The sequence below is a fragment of the Chiroxiphia lanceolata genome, chromosome 7, assembly GCF_009829145.1.
Source record: "Chiroxiphia lanceolata isolate bChiLan1 chromosome 7, bChiLan1.pri, whole genome shotgun sequence".
Taxonomy (NCBI): domain Eukaryota; kingdom Metazoa; phylum Chordata; class Aves; order Passeriformes; family Pipridae; genus Chiroxiphia; species Chiroxiphia lanceolata.
This window is the reverse complement of record NC_045643.1, coordinates 544,534-563,799: the sequence shown is the minus strand read 5'-3', so window position 1 is coordinate 563,799 and position 19,266 is coordinate 544,534. Positions and strand designations below refer to the sequence as shown.

Here is a 19,266-nt window from a genome sequence, read left to right as displayed (position 1 = left end):
CAGGGGGTGGCACTGGGTGGGCTTTAAGGTCTCTTCCAACCCAACCCATTCTGGGATCCTGTGGTTGGTTTGTGCTGATCAGATACTTCCATGGAGTTTTACCAAGGATTTTGATGCTTCTCTGATGGTCAAGAGCGTGGGGAGAACCCAGTACCTTTGGTATTCCTGGATCCCATGTATCCAAAAGTAAGATAGGGATATGTTAAGGGATAGGAATAAATATGAGGGGTCTTTCTGGATAAAATCACTTAATATCTTGCAAAAAAGTACACAAAGTGCAGTCAGGGCAGCTTTCAAATGCCAAGTGCTGTCAGTATGTTTAAGCTTTTTTCCCAACAGGCTTTAGTAGGATGTGGGCACAGTGGTTTGGCTTCGTTTTACAGCGTGTCTGGCACTTGCAGATAAATGATTCAGTGTTGCACAAGTCATAAGTGACAAGAGCACTGAGTTGTAGCTGAATTTTCTCCTTTCTGAACTGGGTTAGGGTGGTATTTTTGTGCCCTAACATGCTTGTCATAACTTTGTGCATTTCAGACATATCCATAAATAAATAGAGATGACTGAGGGGGGGTGTGTGTATAAAATATGGGAGAGGGGAATATGACTGCTGTGAAAACATGCTGGCATGTTTGTCATACTGTGGGGGATCAGCCTTAAGTATTAATACTGATGAAGAGAGAAACTGGATTAGAAGTCGGATTTTTTTTCTGGTGTAAAACTTATTGCTCCTGGTTTTTAGGAGCAATTGACTGGGAGACCTGGAGCTGTGATGCCAAGCCCTGCACTGAACAAGAGAAGGACAGTTCTCTTAGATTTTCATGTCATGTACCGGTTTGATCCCTGGTAGGAAAGAGGTGGTGCCTTGTAGGTTCTGAGGTGGGATCTGAAGGAATCCTGTTTTGCCAGGTGAGGAGAAGGCAGATCTCACCTGAGTGCTTTCTGAAGGAGCTGTCTAGGGAGAAAATAAAACTGTTGATGCAAATGTAGATTTTACAGATGTGTTTGCAACCTGGTCTAGTGGAAGGTGTCCCTGCCCATGGCAGGGGAGTAGAATGGGAGGAGTTTTAAGGTCTCTTCCAACCCAAACCAGTCTGGGATTCTGTATGAAATAGTGTTTTTTTCACTGAAATACATGTTCCTCCTCCTGATCACAGTGCTTTTGGCATCATTTTGCAGCATTATAATATCCAAATGCTCTTGTGGCCAGGCATTGTGGATCCCTATGAGGAGGAATGTATCAGAGAACCCGAAGTGATGTAAAATGATGTATTCTGATGGGACCTTTGGGATACTTAAAAGAAAAAGAAAAGTTGTATTCTCAAATCAGTTGATGTCTTTCAAATATTTGGGGTCTCTCAATAGAATAAGTTACTCCCATCCATGGCCAAAGTATGTAGGTTGTTCACTCTCACTGGACCCCAAGTTGATGCTTTTCTGTTTTTCCTGGCAGTTAAAATTTTGACCCAAGTCTAATATAAAATAATGTTAATTTCCATACACACGGGACTTGTAAGCGATTTTTGATATGAAGGGTGTTCTTAGGGTTTAGAATTAAGGAAATGGAGTAGAGACTGTGCAATAATGTGTAACTTGTTCCTGCTGCCTCGGTCAGTTTGGCAATCTTGGGCCCATCAGCAGAGTTCATCTTGTCTCCAGGGATCTTATGTTCTGAACCTTTGGGGAGGGTCAAGTAAACATGTGAGAACAGAGTAGGCTTGGTTTGTTTTACAGGGTGAAGTAAGTTCCCATCTCCTCCCCCAGAAACCGAGTGTCCTCAGCACTGTGTGCCCTTTTATAGCAACAGAAAATGCAAATCTCCACATCTTTTGGAATATGAGCACCTCCAGGAGGAAAACTCCTGTGCTGTTGGGCTGCTTTCTGTTAGTTCTGCCTGGGTTTGAAAAACAAATGCCAGTGAACCAGCTCAGCAGAAAACTCCTGTGAGCTTTTAGGGTCAAGTGCTGCTGGTGGTTGTCAGATGTTCCCAGGCAAGTGTTGGGCGTGGATGGTTTGAGTTGGGAACGTCTTGGGTAGAGTCAGGAACTTCAACACATCCTGGTGGAGACCTGAGAGCCCCTTCCAGTGCCTAAAGGGGCTCCAAGAGAGCTGGAGAGGGGCTTGGGACAAGGGATGCAGTGATAGGACAAGGGGGAATAGCTTCCCAGTGCCAGAGGGCAGGGATAGATGGGATAGTGGGAAGGAATTCCTCCCTGTGAGGGTGGGGAGGGCCTGGGCTGGAATTCCCAAAGAAACTGTGGCTTCCCCTGGATCCCTGGAAGTGTCCAAGGCCAGGTTGGAGCTACCTGGGCTAGTGGGAGGTGTCCCTGCCCATGGCAGGGGGTGGGATGGATGATATTTAAGGTCTCTTCCAGCCCAAACCATCCTGTGCTGGTGGATGTGCCAAGATGAGTCTGCCCACAGCCACAGATATCCCGTGTGCTTAGTGGTGAGTCAGTGGGAATCACAGTGTGCAGCCTCCAGGGGTGTTCCCAGCGTGAAAGCTCAGTGCTGTGTTTGTTTCCCAGTGAAGAGGTGCCAGGCTCCTCCCTGAGGTCTCTGTGTTCCCTGGTGTCTCGTGGGCAGCTGAGCACAGGAGTGCTGTGGGCAGAGTTCCCGTGTCAGCTTTGCTGTAAACTCTGTCTTGCCATCTGTGGGACTGTTCCAGTGGTGTGGGCTTTCTCCTCGAGCGCTGAGATGTTATTTCAAGGTTCTCATGGAACGTTCTGCATTTCCCAGGGATTAATGCACTGGGTTTCTGTTCCCTCTGTGTCTCCAGGGGATCGTGGGTAACCTGGCCAGCGGCAAGTCCGCGCTCGTGCACCGGTACCTGACGGGCACCTACGTCCAGGAGGAGTCACCCGAAGGTACGTGCTCTGCACACCTCACCTCTGCTCTGCCCCCACGGGCTGCATCTGTACCCATTTTAATCATGCAGAAATGAATTAGCAAAGGATCTCATTTGCTGTTTCAGAATTCATGGAGATTTCTCCTGTAGTTCTCCAGACTGAGCTCAGTGTGCACGATGATATAATCGGAGCTGTTCCATGGCTCCGGAGCATCCTTAAATGCTTTGGCCCCCAGGATGTGTCCTTATGGGAAACTCGGTCCTGGTGGAGAGGAGCTGACTGCTCTCAGTGGTGCTGCTGCTTTCAGTAGGGCTGTTGAGAGCCACAGTCACTGTCTGTAGTACAGGATTTCTGCAGAATTGGGATTTGGGGAGAATAAAACAACTTCACGAGCTTAAACTAAAGATATAATTTGTTCCTTGTTTAATGTATTAAGTATTTAGTCTTTTTTTTAATGTTCTCATAGCATAGTAAATGAATTTGTACGCTGTAGTGTTTAACATTAATCCAAAAATATCAAAGCATAGCACCTTATCAAGGTGTGTCTTACAATAAATACTTTTTTTTGATTATTTTTCTTTATCTGTTCTCCTTATGAACTTTTAAATCCAACTCTGAGACACTGAATTTCTGGTTCCTTCTTTTCCTTACTGGCTGTTCCATTCTTTGCAGATATGGATGCAGGTAACTATACATTGTCTCCATGGCAGCTCTCCTTTGGAAGGGACAGACGGTGGTTTCTGTACTAGAGCATTTTCCCCTTGTTTTGTGTATCATTTTGAGTTGTTTCCTTTTGATTTCAAGTCTTTAGTACATCTCACTGTTTTTGTCTCTTGCTGTAGTTGTCTCCTCAGCAGTAGTTTGTAGCCTCATGCATCTCTGATAACATTTGTTCCTAATTAACTCTTACCAAAGGAAGCTGTTCAGCTCAACAGTTGACGTTTTAACAGCCTGGAATTGTAGTTAAAGTGGGAGGAGAGGGAAAGGGAGGGATGGACAAGGCTTTTCTGTGTGGTATTGCAGCAACAGTGAAGGCTTCCAGTTTCTAAGTTTGCCTGAAATGCTTTTGCTGCTTTGTAGCTAGAACTGATAATTGATAATGATTGATAATAATAATGGAGCCTCTCCCCAAAGCTACGTGTAGATCCTGGTTCTGGATGCTGAGAGTGAGAAATGGTGATGTGAGGGGCAGATCCACCCATTTACAGGGACCCTTCAGCAAAAATCACTATCTCAGTGTCTCTGCACGAACAGAAAATATTTTGGGCTGTTTTCTCCTTGCAAGACTCCGATCTATTGGCTGTTCCCAGGGCTGGCAGTCCTCTCCTCCTGTAGGATGAATATTTTGGGTGGTATTCCTTGGGAGTGTTGCCATCTGTCCTCTTTGTCTTGAAGGATTTTTATTTACAGTGACGTTCTGACTGTTTTTCCTGGAAGGATTAGATGACAAAAGCAGTGTCAAATCATTTCTTTGCACGTAAGTGTAGCTGACAAGCCTCACTAATGACACTGCTGCATTTCATTAGCAGGAGGAAAACTGGAATAATTAAGAGCTTTAATTCGCCTTGTGTGAGGGATAAGGGAAGATTTTGTAATCAAGTTAATACTGAAGGAGATGCAACCCGTATAAACCATCCTTAGTATTACCTGTAGTGGTGATTTGTGAGTGTTTTCGTTCTTTGTCATAGAATCTCAGGATGGTGTGGGTTTGGAAGGACCTTAAAGCCCCCCCAGTCCCACCCCCTGCCCTGGGCAGGGACACCCTCCCTAGATCAGGTTGCTCCAAGCCCTGTCCAGCCTGGCCTTGGACACTTGCAGGTCATCCAGGCACAGTCCCACACAGCATGCAAAGTGTCATCCTTTACCTTGGAGACCCCCCTTTTCCTCCTCTGAGGGATGGTAAATGTGCTGGGTTGTTCAGCTGCTAAAGAAGGGATGGATATGGGACATTGAGGTGTCAGCTGCTTGATTAGGGAAGAAAACCCCAAGTTCCCTGACTGTGACTGGCTTCCTGACAGCTCAGTTTGTCAGGGCATCATGCAGTGAGTACCCCGTGGGTAAAGTCATGGCTCTTGCTCCACGTGGAGGTGGTAATTAGGGTCAGGGACTGCTCTTTGTGCTCTCCTTGGCTCCAGTTGCCATGAAACCGTCCCTCAACCAGCCAGGTCCCAGGTCTCCTGGAGCCCTTGGAGGCAGCTGCAGCGTTCCAGTAAATGAATTTTATGTGAAAGTGGTTTCAAGTTTCCTGCAGCTCTTTAAGGTGAGATATTTCTCTTGCTGCCCGACACCACCTCCCCTCCAAGAGGAGGACTCAGTTAAGGGGTAAAGCAGTTTTCTCTCACTGTCTGGCCTAACTTTGATTTCTGTTCAGAACTTCTGTTCTGTTAGTCCCTGGTGTGTTCATAGCATGAAAACCTTTGTTGTCTCAAAGTATAAGAGTTTGTTAGGAAGAAAGTTTGCTTTTAGACTCTTGCTTTGCATATTTAGGATGCAAATAACTGTACTCCTGTGTGACACATTTAAAATCAGATGGATTTGGATGTAAGGAACGAAGTGATGTGTTACCCTGCAGTGAGTGGGAATCTCAGGAGTCTGGGACTTCCAGGTTTTTTTCTGTGATGGTACAACAAGGAAGTGATGGGAAATAGGGAATCCTAGTGACTTGTTATCTTCCAAGTATCTTCCAAGTGATTGGAACAAACACTCCTGCTGCTGTGTGTGTGACATGCTGAAACAAGAGATGGTGTGTGAAGCCTGGGGTCTTTCTTTTCCCCCAACTAAAATGGAATTGTGCCTGTAGGAACAGAGTGAACCCAGGGCCAGGTGTGGAATTTGAGGCTGGGTTCTTTGCAGACCAAGGTGAGCTGAAGTTGACAGGAATAGGGAGTGTCAGGAGATTCTGTTGCTCTTTGGGCTTTGTTTCCAAAAAGCCACCGAGGTGTGAAACATGACTTAAAGGCTTTTCCACACCTCTGCTATGTCTGTGAATATGTTAAGTTGTATTATTATTATCTCAGTACTTTTTTTCCAGTGAGTGTAATAAAAAAAAAAAGGCAAATAAATTGTCCAAGATGTCTCAGCTGGGATGAGGAAAAAGGAGGGGTTTTTTCCCTTCATGTACTTTGGGGTATATTTAAGATTTATTTTTTTTTCCTTGTGGAGTAAATAGGTTCTGTGTTTCCAAAGGCATAAAACCCATCCAGCATCCTGACTCGAGGCAGCAAGTAGCTGTTGCAGTCAGTGAGGTTTCATCTCCTGTGTGTGTGGAGGAACTTGTAATAAAAATTAAATTTTCCCCCAGTAAGAGGTACAAAATAAAGCCTTTAATGGTGTTCTCCAGAAAGCTGTGAGCATTTACTTTCTCTCCAAATTTGACCTAAAGATAATTTTATACTATTGCAGCTTTCACCAAATAACTTTTTTCAGTAGCACAGTGAACAGTGTATCACTTGAATAGCAGGAATGGTTGTGAAATGGTCATAAAATAGCAGGAATGGTCATGGTGGTTATTATTAAAATGCTAAACCAAGTGTCACCTTCAGCCTTCCCTTTGAAGAATGTAGTGGAAGCATCACGAAAACAAGTTCCCAGCCTGTAACAAAAACATGTATCAACAATCTTAGAGGTCTTTTCCAACCTAAAGGATTCTGATTCTACATAGAAATTACATCTTGGGGGATGGATGTCCATGTCTTTCAATTTATTGTCTCTAGTAACTATTTCTGTGCCATTCTTCCCCAGCAAAGGGTAATTATGCAAGGAGGATCGAGGCAGACTGCTTTAAAATTTCAGCTGCTTTCTTCCCATCCTCTTAAGAGATTTTGTCTGGTTACAGACTCTTACACAATATCTGTGCAGAAAGTTCAAGCACAATCTATTAACTGGGATGACCCTCCAGGTGGCTTCAGCCAGGTCTGATGCTTCCCTTGCTGGGGTGAATCCAAGAATGGAGCTGCTTCTGGGAAAAAAGAAATGTTAAAAAAGGACCAGGCCCAGCTGGACAGGGCTTGGTGCAACGTGGGATAGTAGGAGGTCCCTTCCAAGCCAAACCCTTTGGGATTCTGAGATCCCTTGGGCCTCCCAGTTTGGTGTTTTGGGATGAATAGAACATGGGAGCTGCAGCAGAATTGGGCAGTTTTCCCTTCTGTAGCTCTGGCTCTTGTTCCCTTCTCCCTGTGATTCATGTAATCCTTCCTGCTGGGAACAATTAGGTTCCTAAGGTTGCCAGTCTCTTTACAGAAGCCACTGGCTATTTTTATCCAGTTAATATTTTTTCAAATAAGTAGGAAGGCCATATTTAGTAAACACCCCAATTTGATCTCTCCTGAATAAAGAGAGGATGTGCCCCAGACTAATCTGTGCTCTCTGTTCTCAGCAAGCAGCTGGCTGAAATGCAAATGAAGAGCAGGGAAATGTGTCCCCTGAGGGTGTATTTAGGTGCTTTTCTTGGAAACTCTTGCTCTTTCATTCATGATTTTTTGGAATTCCAGAAAATGACCATCATCCACGGTTATATACTGACATCATGCCTGTTTATGTGCTTGTACAGGGAGATTTTGCAAGAATGCCAAGTGCATATGAGTTCAAAAAAACCACATTAACCTTAAAGTCACGTTTTGAAGTTCTTGAGCTACAAAACACAGGGAAGCTGGAATTTTCCACTTTGATTTCAGTGTTTACAAGCGTTTTGTTTACAGATCCTTTCAATGTTTCACGAGCTCCTGCAGCACTTTGAGGCAGCTGAAGGTACCTGAGTAGTTTTCCTGTGTGTAAACCCAGACATGTGCAGGGGACAGGGATGACTTGAGACACGTGTTTCAAAATTACCTATTTCCAGTTCTTTGTCTTCCATTCTTTTCAAACGGGATTGGCTGATTATTTTTATTTGGCATTTCATGCTGACACCCAGATATAAAACAACACTTGTCTCTTTTTGATCCTTTTAAAGTGCTGCTGCAGTGGGCTCTCCTGGGCTTTTGGAGCCTTTCAGGCTTAGCATAAAAGACACAAAATGTTTATGTATTCTGCCCCCTCCCCTCTGGAGCCCTTCCCTCTCCCCCTCTTCCTCCTGGGACTGCCTGTGTGGGTTGGAGAATCCTTTGAAAACCTCTCTGTTCCAGCCATGGGGTTGGCAACTGTTTCAAGTGTCACACAAATAAGGAACTCTGGTAATTAAAGGAAGAACTCAAGAATTTGCTCTTTTCCTGGGCAGAAGGTGCTGAAGAAGCAGTTTCCTACAAGGGGCTTCCCTTTTTGAGCTCCTTAAGGTGATGTCTTTAACATGTTGCACCTTGAATACTCCAAGGTTTGGATGAGTGACGTCTTTAGGATTTGTGCCCTTCTCCTAAAAGGCTTCTTGGAATGTTGTGTCCCCGGTTAAAACTGTAATGCAGATTTGTAGCTGCTCTTAATAGCAGTATAAGTGGCTTCTCCCAAGTAACAAGCAATAGGACAAGGGGAAATGTCCTCAACCTGTGCCAGGGAAGGTTAAATTGGATATTAGGGGAAATTTCTTCACCAAAAGTGTTGTCGAGCATCAGAACAGGCTGCCCAGGGCAGGGGTGGAGTCACCATCCCTGGAAGTGTTCCAAAAACGTGGATGTGGCACTTGGGGACATGGTTTAGTGGTGGCTTTGGCAGTGCTGGGTCAGTTGTTGGACTTAATCTTGGAAGGCTTCTCCAACCTCACTGAGTGTGTGATTCCAAGATTCCAGCTCTCCAGTTTTCCCTGCTTTCTGCTGCTGAGTCAGCAGCCAGTTTGGAGTGGCTGTTGCTGGAAGAAGGACCTCCCTCCCACTTTATTTTTCAAATATTACTCCTGGGTGTATTTCTGAATGTAGCCCATTATATCACTCTTGATCCCAAAGCCAAATCTTAGTGTGTTCTTTGAACATGTTTCTTGTTCAGCTTGTATTTAATTTCTCAGTTAAATGAATTAAATTTCCGCCTTCCTTTAAATCTGTTGTTGTTTTGGGAGGTTGTATCAGAAGACAGGGAATGGGAGGGAGCTCATTTTATTCACAGTGTGATGAATTCTCATGATGTCACTGTGTTAGTACCCATTTTAGGGAGGACAGATTATAGTATGATCACAGCTAAGTCCAGTTCTAACTTCAGGTTACTATTTGTGATGTGAAACTGTAATGAAAGGACAGTATTACAGAAGCTGGCTATAAACTATGTATAAAAAGCAAAGAGATATTTAAAAAAAGAGAGGTAAAAAAGGGCTTGGAATCTGTGGTTCAGTGCTTTTAGGAGTTAAGTTTTTGGCCTATCTTGGTTATGCTGTTTAGGGTTCGTTAGTAATTAGGTTAAAATCTTTGAAATTATGTTGGAAGTTTGTGAAGTCAAGCAGAAATTTTGAGCAGCTGAATTATGTGTTAGATTAAAAAGGTGTAGGGTGGGTTTTTCTGGAAGATGAAATGTGTGATAAGGCAACTTTTAAAGAACTGCAGCAAAAAAGAGCACGGGGCTGACTCTGTGAGGAGCTTTGTTTGGAAAGTGCTGGTTTGGGGTGTCAACTTTTAAAACTTAAAAAGTCTGGTGATGGAGACAGGTAGGAGTGTACTAAAGTGGTGTCACATCCTGCCCAGAGAAGCTGACTCTGGGTTTTGTTTGTCTCCAGCTGGCTTGATAAAAATAAGCTTTTAAAATTAGACTTGCAGTGTGTATACAGTTAGTGGGTGTGATGTGTAAGTAACACTCTGCACCTGCTGTCAGTGAAATACACTTATTTTTCTTACTGGGTATTTTCTAGGCACACCTTTTTGGTCCTTATCTTCCACGTGGTGCCCTACCCAGACTGTACAGGCTGAGGTTGGGATGGTGACACGGGCTAGGACAAGGAATTCCCAGCTGCTTCTCTGCACTGCCAGAGGGATTTTCCATCCTGCCCCATCTCTCTGCAGGGAGTTGGTCCCTCCATTTGGCCCCGTGATGCTGCTTTTGTTTTTCCCCTCTATTTTTCCAACTCGTTATGGTCACGTTGAAGTACAATCCAATTTTCTAAGATAATTGCAGTCCCTCCTGCTTCATTATCTAGAAATTAAGAAGCCTGTATTACTTCCATCTTCCAGGCTGTTAATAAGCTGCGTGTGTGAGGGGTGAAGCTCCCGCAGAAACTTGCTTTGGTATCATCCTTCATTTTTCAGAGGAGTCACTTGATGAGGACAGGGTGGTTTTACCTCTGTGTCTGCACTCACAGGGCAGTGGTTTTATTCTAATTGGCTTAACACAGTCTGCACTGAGGGCAGGAAGCTTTATAGTGAAAGTAGCACATGCACTGCTCTGCTCCCCTCTCCATGGAATGAAGGAAATGTAATTGCTCCAAGGCTGCCTCTGGTGTTGTCTCATTTAGCTTGGGGGTTAATTGGTCCCTTCCTCTCCCTCTGTTTGAGATATAACATTGGATCTAATCTCGGCCTGTTCACCATGGAATCACAGAATGGGTTGGAAGGGACCTCAAAGCTCATCCAGTCCCACACCCTGCCATGGTCAAGGACACCTTCCACTAGCCCAGGTGGCTCCAAGCCCTGTCCAGCCTGGCCTTGGATGGCCAGAGGATGAAGTTTGCTGTACTTTTGGCTTCTCCTTTTGCCACGCTGTTCTTGCAGAGAGAGACTCTGCTGGGGAATTATTCCCTCCCTGCACCCAAATGTCTCTTAACTGCATTTGTGTGCAACAACGTGGGGTTGGCTGCAATAAATGCTCTCTCCATACTGGCCTGTGAAACACCACGGGGTTTTGGGGGTTCCTATTTCTTTAGATGCTTGTTGCAGCTGTTTAAGGTTAATGGGAGGCACTGCTGCCTATGTCCTGCCCACTGGCTGGTGTTGAGCCAAGAGTGGGTGGCAGCAGGATGTCACTCTGTCCCTTATTTCCTGAAGTTGGCAGTGCCAGTCAGGTGGGTCAGGGCTGCACTGCTCTACCAGTTACAGCCTCTGCTGCTTGGAATTGAGACCACAGACCTCTGAAAAATAGCATTCAGCATTACTGCCTCTATTTGTCCTCAGCATGGAACCTCCCACCTCTCCATTTTCCATCTAACCCCTATTAAATGGCATTAAATTTGGCCTCTGATTCTGTGCAGGACCAGAAGTTGGACTTTGATGATCCTTGTGGGTCCCTTCCAACTCTGAATATTCTGTGATTCTGTGCAACTTGAGTAGCTAATTTCATTTATTTATTTATTTATTTTAAATATAAGCTGTTTTGCTGAGTCCTTAAAAGCTTAAAGTTGAGTTGATCTCCTTTGAAATCACCACCAGGTTCTGGGGACCCTTGGGGGGAGGGGGGGGCATTGAAAATACACCAGTGATTATATCTCAAAATTAAGTTGGTAAATGTCATTGCAGCTGCTTCTGAAATTCCAACAGTAAGCCCTTTTTCCACAGAATTGCAAGGTCATGTATCAGTGCTTCCATGCCAGTTTTTATGCAAAGAAAAGGTGGTCTGTATGCTGTGATACTGCATCACACATGGTGCCTGTGGGGGTACCTTGCTGTACTTGGGTATGGCTTCATACTTCAGGAGACCTATCCATGTATCTCCCGAACTGTATCCTAGACCTGCTGGGAGAAGCAGATGGTGGGGTTTGAAGGGCTCGATCTAGGTTGCTTTTGTTGGTTTTTTGGGTTTTTTTTACCCAGGTGCTCTCCTGGGAACCCGTTGCAGGGATCTGCTTGCAGACTTAGTCTCACATGAGAGTGGTGGTTCCCCAGTCTTTGCACTTCTGTGGTTAAACGCTCATCCCAGCTCAACCACATGTAAATTTAGTTTTAATCCTTCTTGTAGGGTTTGAATCCTTGTAGTAATGTGCTTTTTGGGGAAAACATTTTTAAAGTCGTTTGTTTGAATAAAAATCTCGGAGTAGCAAACTAGAAGGCCACTAGGTTTGAATGGAGGTTTTCTTAACGTGTTTCCCTGAAGAGGAGCCTGATTCTTGGCACTCTTTCCCATCTTCTGAGGAAGAAAAAGGGAGAGAGTGTGCTTGTGTAAGACAACTGGCTGCTGCTGTCAGAATGCACGTGTCATTGGGAATATGAAATCCAGGCTTCAGAGCTGCTGCAGTCCCACCTCCTGTCTCGCCCTGCCAGAGTAGACGTTCAGCTGCCGCCTGGGTTTGTTTGTGGCCAGCCCCCCGAATTTATCTTTCCCATATGGCCAAATATCTTCATCCCCGTGGCAATGTGCTTGAGTGGAGAGCCTGGTGAGTGCAGTGGGGCCTGGGGATAGGGGATGAAAATCAGCAGCTGCTCCGCTGAGCAATTCCGCAGCAGACCAGCTCCCAGCCAGGCTGTCAGAGCTGGATTAAAGCCTTCAGCCCTGGAATTCCCCATGTAACAGCCAGCTTTTGTAATATACAGCACCTTTGATTACAAATGTATGCTGTGTTTACAGTTAATATCAATTCTTCCTGGATAATTTTTGCCCTAGCGCTGGTTCTGAGCACTAACCTAGAGAGCGTCGTGCATGAAAATGAGATTAGGAGGCTTTTGTTGATCCCCCCAGCCCCGTGCTCTGATTTGTGCTGGGGCTTCAGGCCAGGCTGTAAATTGCTGATGCACAGGATTTATTCAGCTTTATATTGATCAAAGCTGTATATTTATGTGAGGTGTTTTATAGCAGGAATCTGGGCAGATGCACCTGGGAGAGCGGGTGGTTGATGGTGTTCTCAGAAGTCCCACTCCCTGTGCTGGTGGCTTTGGGCACAGCAGTGATGTTTGCCTGCTGCAAGATCAGGTACACATTTGTGTGAATGGATGACGTTCTAGCCCTGGAAAACTGGGAATAACGTGCTTTCCTGTGCCTGTGGTGCCCTGGCAGGAGCGGTGCAGGTCCCTGGAGCCGTGCTGCAGGCTGCCTGTGTCCCTGTGACCTCCCAGGTACATCTGCGAGCTGGGAAATCCCCTCATTAAAAAGCTGCATGTATAACAACACTGATGGGACTAGAGCAGAGCGAGTGCCTCCCATGGGAATAGTGCTGTGGGTTTGGAGCTCCTCCTTTAAACTGAGAAGGTCATTTCTTTGTTCTCAGTGTCGCTGGTTCAGGCAGTAATTCGTGGCTCCATCACACACAGGGATGTTCAGGAGAGCACAGGCCTGTCGTGTAGCTGTGGGAGACGTCCTGACATATTTACAGGCTGCTGTAATTCAGTATTTGAACTGGCTGATCTCTCTGATTCCTCTTTGCCTCTGGTGCTTTACAAACTCCAGAGATGTAAGTTTTTAAGAATAATGGCCGTGGTGCTGTCCAAACTGAACCATCCCAGAATCACTGCCCTGGCCCTGCTTTGGTTTCCCCAAACCAGTGATGGGTCTCATCAAGGCTCGAGTCAAAGGCAGAGTCAGTTTATTGTTTGCCTTAATCCTGCAGTCACAGATATCTGCAGGGTACAGCCTTGCTCTGTATATTCTTCACTGTTTATGCCTTTGTTTGTGTAAATTCTTGATATTGAGAGAGCTTCTCTCAGTCTCTGTGCTGTGCAGCTCCTAATTTTGTGGTGTGCTCATGAAAAGGGCTCCATAATGCTGTAGACACAGAAGTTGTTAGGGATGCATCCTGCTGTGAGCTGAGATTTGCATAAAATGATTCTTACTTGAGGGACGAGCATGAGTTTGCTGTTACATTTCTGGATCTTCAGATTTGATTTGAAATATTTAGTACAGAATGGAAATGCAGGTCATTCTTTTAAAGAGTTTGGTTGGGGGGTATTAAATTTAAACTATTTATCATGAAATACCTAAACCCAAAGAGAAATGGAGGATGTGTGAGGATGTGACTGTTCCAGCTAATGAGCAGATCCAGCTTTTAAGGATGAAGAAGCCACTTGAGTAGATTTGAACTGACTGTGTGACAGTCCTGGTGAAGTGGGACAGCATGTCAAGATCTGAATTTAATAGTGGAAATAACAATATGTTGGGGTTGTGCCAAGCTCCACACGCAGTGCTTTGGGGGAGGGCACGGAGCAGGTCCACAAGCCTGGTCATTTAGTGTGGATTCCTGTAGGAAAAGAGCTGCTGGATAGCTTGAGACGGTATTTTTTAGACATAGTACCCTTCTGCAAGTTGCTCTCACCACCCAAATCAGTAGTGACCAAGAAGAATAAATCTTAGTGCTCACATTTGATCAGGGCATATGCACTTGAATATTTTTCAATTCTCTGCCGAAGTGTTTTATTTCACCTTGTCTGTGCCTTCTCTGAAGATACAGTGAGACTTGCAAGGCGTCCTGTTGACCAGGGGAGTAATAAGTTGGCTCTGAACCACATGCAGTTCGTGGTATTTCATAATTATCTGGGTGAACTTTCAGTGCTCAAAAAAAGGAAATAGGAAATGGCAATTAGGCAGAACTTTCACTCTCCAATCACGTCTATACTGCCTTGCCATTGTTACTTACAGCTTTCAAGAGCCTCCCTGGAGGGCTCTATATTAAGTAATTCATCTTGTTTAACACTTCAGTGTGAAGCACGTGCAATTAATTGACAACATATAGAAATAATGGTCTGATTAATAGAAATCCAGTTCCTGGGAGCCGAGACTGGTTTTCCTTTACAAGCATTACGGTTGATTGTTCTTTTCAACTTCACTAATGATATATATTTATCTGCCACTGGATCTGTGAAGGCAAAATTGAAATCCAGTTTGTGAGTGAAATGAAAATCTCTATGTAGCTCTCCTGCTCCTGTGCCGTTAAACAACCAGAAATGTGATAGTCCTAATTGTTGCATGTTTAGTAGGGCTAATAGAATAATAATGATAGGGTAGCTTTATAAAGAAAAGGTTTTTAAAAAACCCCAAACCCACAAACAGCAACAACAAAAAAAACACAGCAGAAAACCACAACCACCAGCCCCATTCTTACATCTTTTATTAAACACAAAGTGTGTTTAAAGATACTTAAATATTGCACAGAGCTGAACTGTGAATTGATCTTGGTTTGAGAGCTGCTGTTGTGGTTGGGCTGGGGAATGGTGGGTTTAAGGCAATGTGGTGTTCCCCTAAGGCAGCAATTTTCGTGCAAATTGTTGTGTTTTGAGGCTCAGCATTACCCTGTGTTTGCTGACTTACTCGCCTACCACGTGTTTAAAGGTGGTGTTTTGGTAGTGTGACAAGTTCTAAGGTGTGTGGTTGGGAATTAGGGTTCAAATTAGAAACAATTCCAGTTTAAAAAAATAGGGATGAAGGAAGAGGTTTAGGGTGTGTTGATAAGAAGTGTTTTATCAGCGTGAACAGCTCAGCTGTGAGGTTGGGTCTCACTAAGCAGGAGGCCTTGGGGACTGTGGGTCTTAGGTGGGGACTTAAGAGTGGGTTTGCTTCCAGGAGAGGAGCCTAAATGCCTCCCAAGTACTTAGGCCACGTTTGCTAATCCTGGCTTTGGCTTGGTCACACCAGCAGCCCTCAATGGGATTTGTCATTTTGAAGGGAGACAGCAGAGTGCCCAAAATAGGCTTTTAGCCCCCAAGGAGGCAATTCCAAGCCTGCCCTGGGGTCAGGCCTGGAGTCCCCCGAGCCAGGGGAGGGAGGAGGGGAGGAGCAGGAGCAGGTGCCTCGGCTTTGGGGTCGGTGCCTTTGGTGTTCAAAGCACCCAGTGCTCTGCATCTCCCTGAACAGCAGGGGCAGGGCTGGGATGTGCTGGAAGGCTCCAACTCCACTCTTTATCTGGCTGTGCAGAGCAGGTCTGGGATCCATCCTGAGTCAGCAGCACGACCTTCTCTGTTAGTTTAGCACATCTCTGCAGAGGTACCACCATTGTAGCTTCTTTGTCTAACATGTGTCTGGTATTTTCCCCTAACTGTGGTGTTTGAATATAGAACACTCATTTCCATAACCTCCCATGTGTGCTCTAAGAACTGGGCTTCCCTTGAGGAAATGCTGATCCCCACAGGAAACCGATTTGGGTTATAATAGGCAACACTGTTTGTATACAAAACTGTCCCATGTTTACCTTTCCTAGAGATACTTTTCTCACTGTTACATAAAACAAGGGTGATACATACGGTGTTCCAACCATATGTATGAAAACCAGGGACACCTGACTTGGGAGTTATTGTTTGTAACGTAGTCGTTGGCTTTTCTCCACATTATCCTTATTACTTACATAGATATATATAAAAAAATATATCTGTATGTATATATAAAAGAGGCATGTACATGCCTTACCTTTCTTAAGTAATTCCTATGTGTGTGCATATAAACTAAGCTTACATTACAGTACTTGGTTAATTGCAAAAGACCTTAAGGACCCTATTTTTCCACAAGTGAAGCCTTTTTCTGTGGTGTGTGTTGTGCCTTTGCTGTCTCTAACGAGCTGCTTTGTGTGACAGGTGGGAGATTCAAGAAGGAGATAGTAGTTGATGGACAAAGCTACCTGCTGCTGATTAGAGATGAAGGAGGCCCTCCGGAGGCTCAGGTGAGCATCTCTGAGAGCCTTGGCAGCCTGAAGCCTCGCTTTCCCTGCTTTTAAAAACCTTCCTTCAAAAGAACTGGCTTTGCTTTGTTCTGCCCTGGGTCCCTCTCATCCTTCTGCTGGGAAAATTCCTGCATCGCCCTCAGGTGAAAAAGATTTTATTCAGAAAATGTTTGGGATTTCAATTACAGTGCATTAAAGAGTCTGGGCAGAAAATATTTGGTATTACGAGTAAAACTGTGTAAATGAGGATATACAGTTAATGTCTCTTGAAAGCCCAATCCGTGTGTTTCCCCTGGTGACAAAATTGTGTGTTACAGTCAAGTTCTCTTCCGATTTTAAAGCTCTGAATTGTTAAAATAGGAGGTAGGCATGCACACAGTGACACACATACTTGTGTCCAAATCTTTGCATTCCCTGCTACTTCTGTATTTTGCTGTTTAAGACTCAACTTGGCAAGTTCCAGTTCAGCACTGCTGAGTTCCTGGGTTTCTGACTGGGAATTCTGTGTGTGCTGTGTTACCTCCTTCTCTCACAGCAGGTGACATGTCAGGAGTTAATAGAATTACAGAAGGGTTTGTGTTGGAAGGGACCTCAAAGCTCATCCAGTTCCACCCCCTACCATAGGCAGGGACACCTTCCACTAGCCCAGGTTGCTCCAAGCCCCGTCCAACCTGGCCTTGGACACTTCCAGGGATGGGGCAGCCACAGCTTCTCTGGGCAACCTGTGCCAGGGCCTCCCCACCCTGCCAGGGAAGGATTCCTTCCCGCTATCCCATCTAACCCTGCCCTGTGGGAGAGGGAAGCCATTCCCTGTGTCCTGTCCCCTGTGCCATTGCTTAAATCAGCACAGACCCAGCGTGTCTGCAGGCACTGTCCTTGTCCTGGACATCTTCCTCCTCCTCTCCTTACCTGGGCACCCACAGTTTCCCAAGTGTGTTGGCTGCTGCTGTCCTTGCTTTGCTGGGCTGTTCAGGGCTGGATCAGCTTCCAAACAAGCAATAATTGAGCATCAGGAGCAGCTGAAGGGGAGCGGTGCCAGCAGCAGCAGCTCGGGTTTCACTGCACCACTTTAGCTGCAGGAGGGGAAGGTGCCCGGACAAAGGGGAAGAGAAAGGAGGTGGAGGAAATGGAGACCAAGAGAGACATCCTGGAAGGAAGTTAAAAGACAAAAAAATGAGTGTTGCTGGCACATCTGCAGCCCTGTCAGCAGGAGCCTACAAGGAGTGCTCTGTTTGGGGCTGGGAGGGATTTGGCTGAAGCTCCCCACAGTTTACAGGCCTTGGTGCTTAGAGAACATTCACTCATCTAAAAACATGAATACTGGAGGTGTTAAGGTACACACAGCAATGGGAAATGTTTTTCTGCCCAGAGAATTGGGTTTTCAGAGTTTCTCAGCTAAGTGCAGACTAATGAACAGGTACAGGGTGTGCTTTGGATCTGTGTGAGGTAAACTTGGGGGGTTAATTACTATTGTCTGGTGGAAGGTGTCCCTGCCCATGGCAGGGGGTGGAACAGGATGAGCTTTCAAGTCCCTTCCAACCCAAACCATTCTGTGGTTCTTCTGTGGCTCAGATTTGTTCTTCAGCAAGTCATAAGGATGGAGAGGTTTAAGGTGTCAGTGCTGTTTCACCTTTCAGCAAATGGGTTTCACAGGTAAATCTCCTTTGGAGTTTTTGGGTATAATCTCAGGTCTCATGTGTACTGAAAGTCTTCAATCTGTTTATTAATTCCTGGAATGAAAAGTTCATTTCTGGGTTCATGAATAATTGGGATAGAGTTACGACTTCCTAAGGAGGATAAGTTTATATTATAATACGGAAGTATGTAATAACTTACTGAACTGGCGCTGGGCCAGGGAGATTTCCCCAGGTTGCTTCCCCCTTCTTTTTGCCAGGAAGGGACAGAAAACAAACTCCCCTGAAGACTCACTTTGTGGGTCTATGATCTCTCTTTTCTTTGTCTAAGATAAAATTGCTCAAAGATTAAAATAATTCCATTTCCTGTTCTAAAACCCAATTAACATAGTAACTGACCTATAACAGGCTGTTGCATGCTATTTTCTTGAAATGTAAAGATTATTTTTTTTTTTTAATATAATTTGGTTTTGAGCTTTCCTTGAACTACCAGCTCTGCTCACACACAGTCCTAACTCTGAGGATGGATTTGTGTTACAGCAGCTGACCTATCCTTATTTCAAGCCATTCCCTGCACAGTGCTGTGGATAAGATAAGACATCCAGCATTTCCAGACCTCGTGTGTTTCCCAAAATTCCTTGGGTTTTTAGTACGGCAGGTCTGATATCAACGAAGGTGAAGCTTTATTTCAACATAAAAAGAGAAATAAGAAATTACTGGAAATATTCTGTGTCTGGAGGAACTGCATTGTATAAATCTGTGGATGTTTTAAAATTATCTTCATTAGAAGGCTGCTGCTGCACACTGAGCAAATACTCAGAAGGATTAGGGAGACTTTAAGGATATTGTAGTTGTAGGGAGGAGTTCTTGGCATGATAGTGCTGAGTCCAGTCAGAGACAACTATTTATAGTGAGACCCAAACCCACAGTAACGCTGCTGTCTCTAGTTCCTCTGGTTACATCTGCTGGGTTGAACAGTTCAGATTTCCCAATGTGGTGGTTGACCTTATCGTGGCAGTAACTGTGCTGTGTGTCACCAGTCCTGTCCTTACCCTCTGGAACGTTGGCTTCCTGACTGTCTTGAAAACCTCAAACCATTTCTGGCTGTTTTTACACCATAACAGACGAGGTGGTGTTTGGTGTCCATACAAGGCAGTCCTGAATATGCAGAACCTTTCCCCAGTGAACCTCCTTGCAGCCCTCTCTGTTCAGCATCCCCCCAGTGTCCCTGACACATAGTAATGACACAAAGAGCATGAAAATGCCCATGGCTGAAGCTTCTTTCCGTTGCTCTAAATTTGGGTAGGAATGGAGTCACTTAGGCAAAAATAAAGGCAGTGAGGTAAGCTTAACTTCAGTCTTTTCTTGATGTCCT

General features: G+C 45.0%; 1 protein-coding gene across 1 annotated transcript in view; it reads left to right on the top strand.

Moving 5' to 3' along the window:
- The window catches only part of AGAP1 (ArfGAP with GTPase domain, ankyrin repeat and PH domain 1), a 310,001-nt gene that overhangs the window by 100,251 nt on the left and 190,484 nt on the right, over window positions 1-19,266 (top strand). The window contains 2 exon segments of the mRNA XM_032693386.1: window positions 2,777-2,864; window positions 16,172-16,257. Of these exon segments, the coding sequence (XP_032549277.1) occupies window positions 2,777-2,864; window positions 16,172-16,257 (174 nt within the window).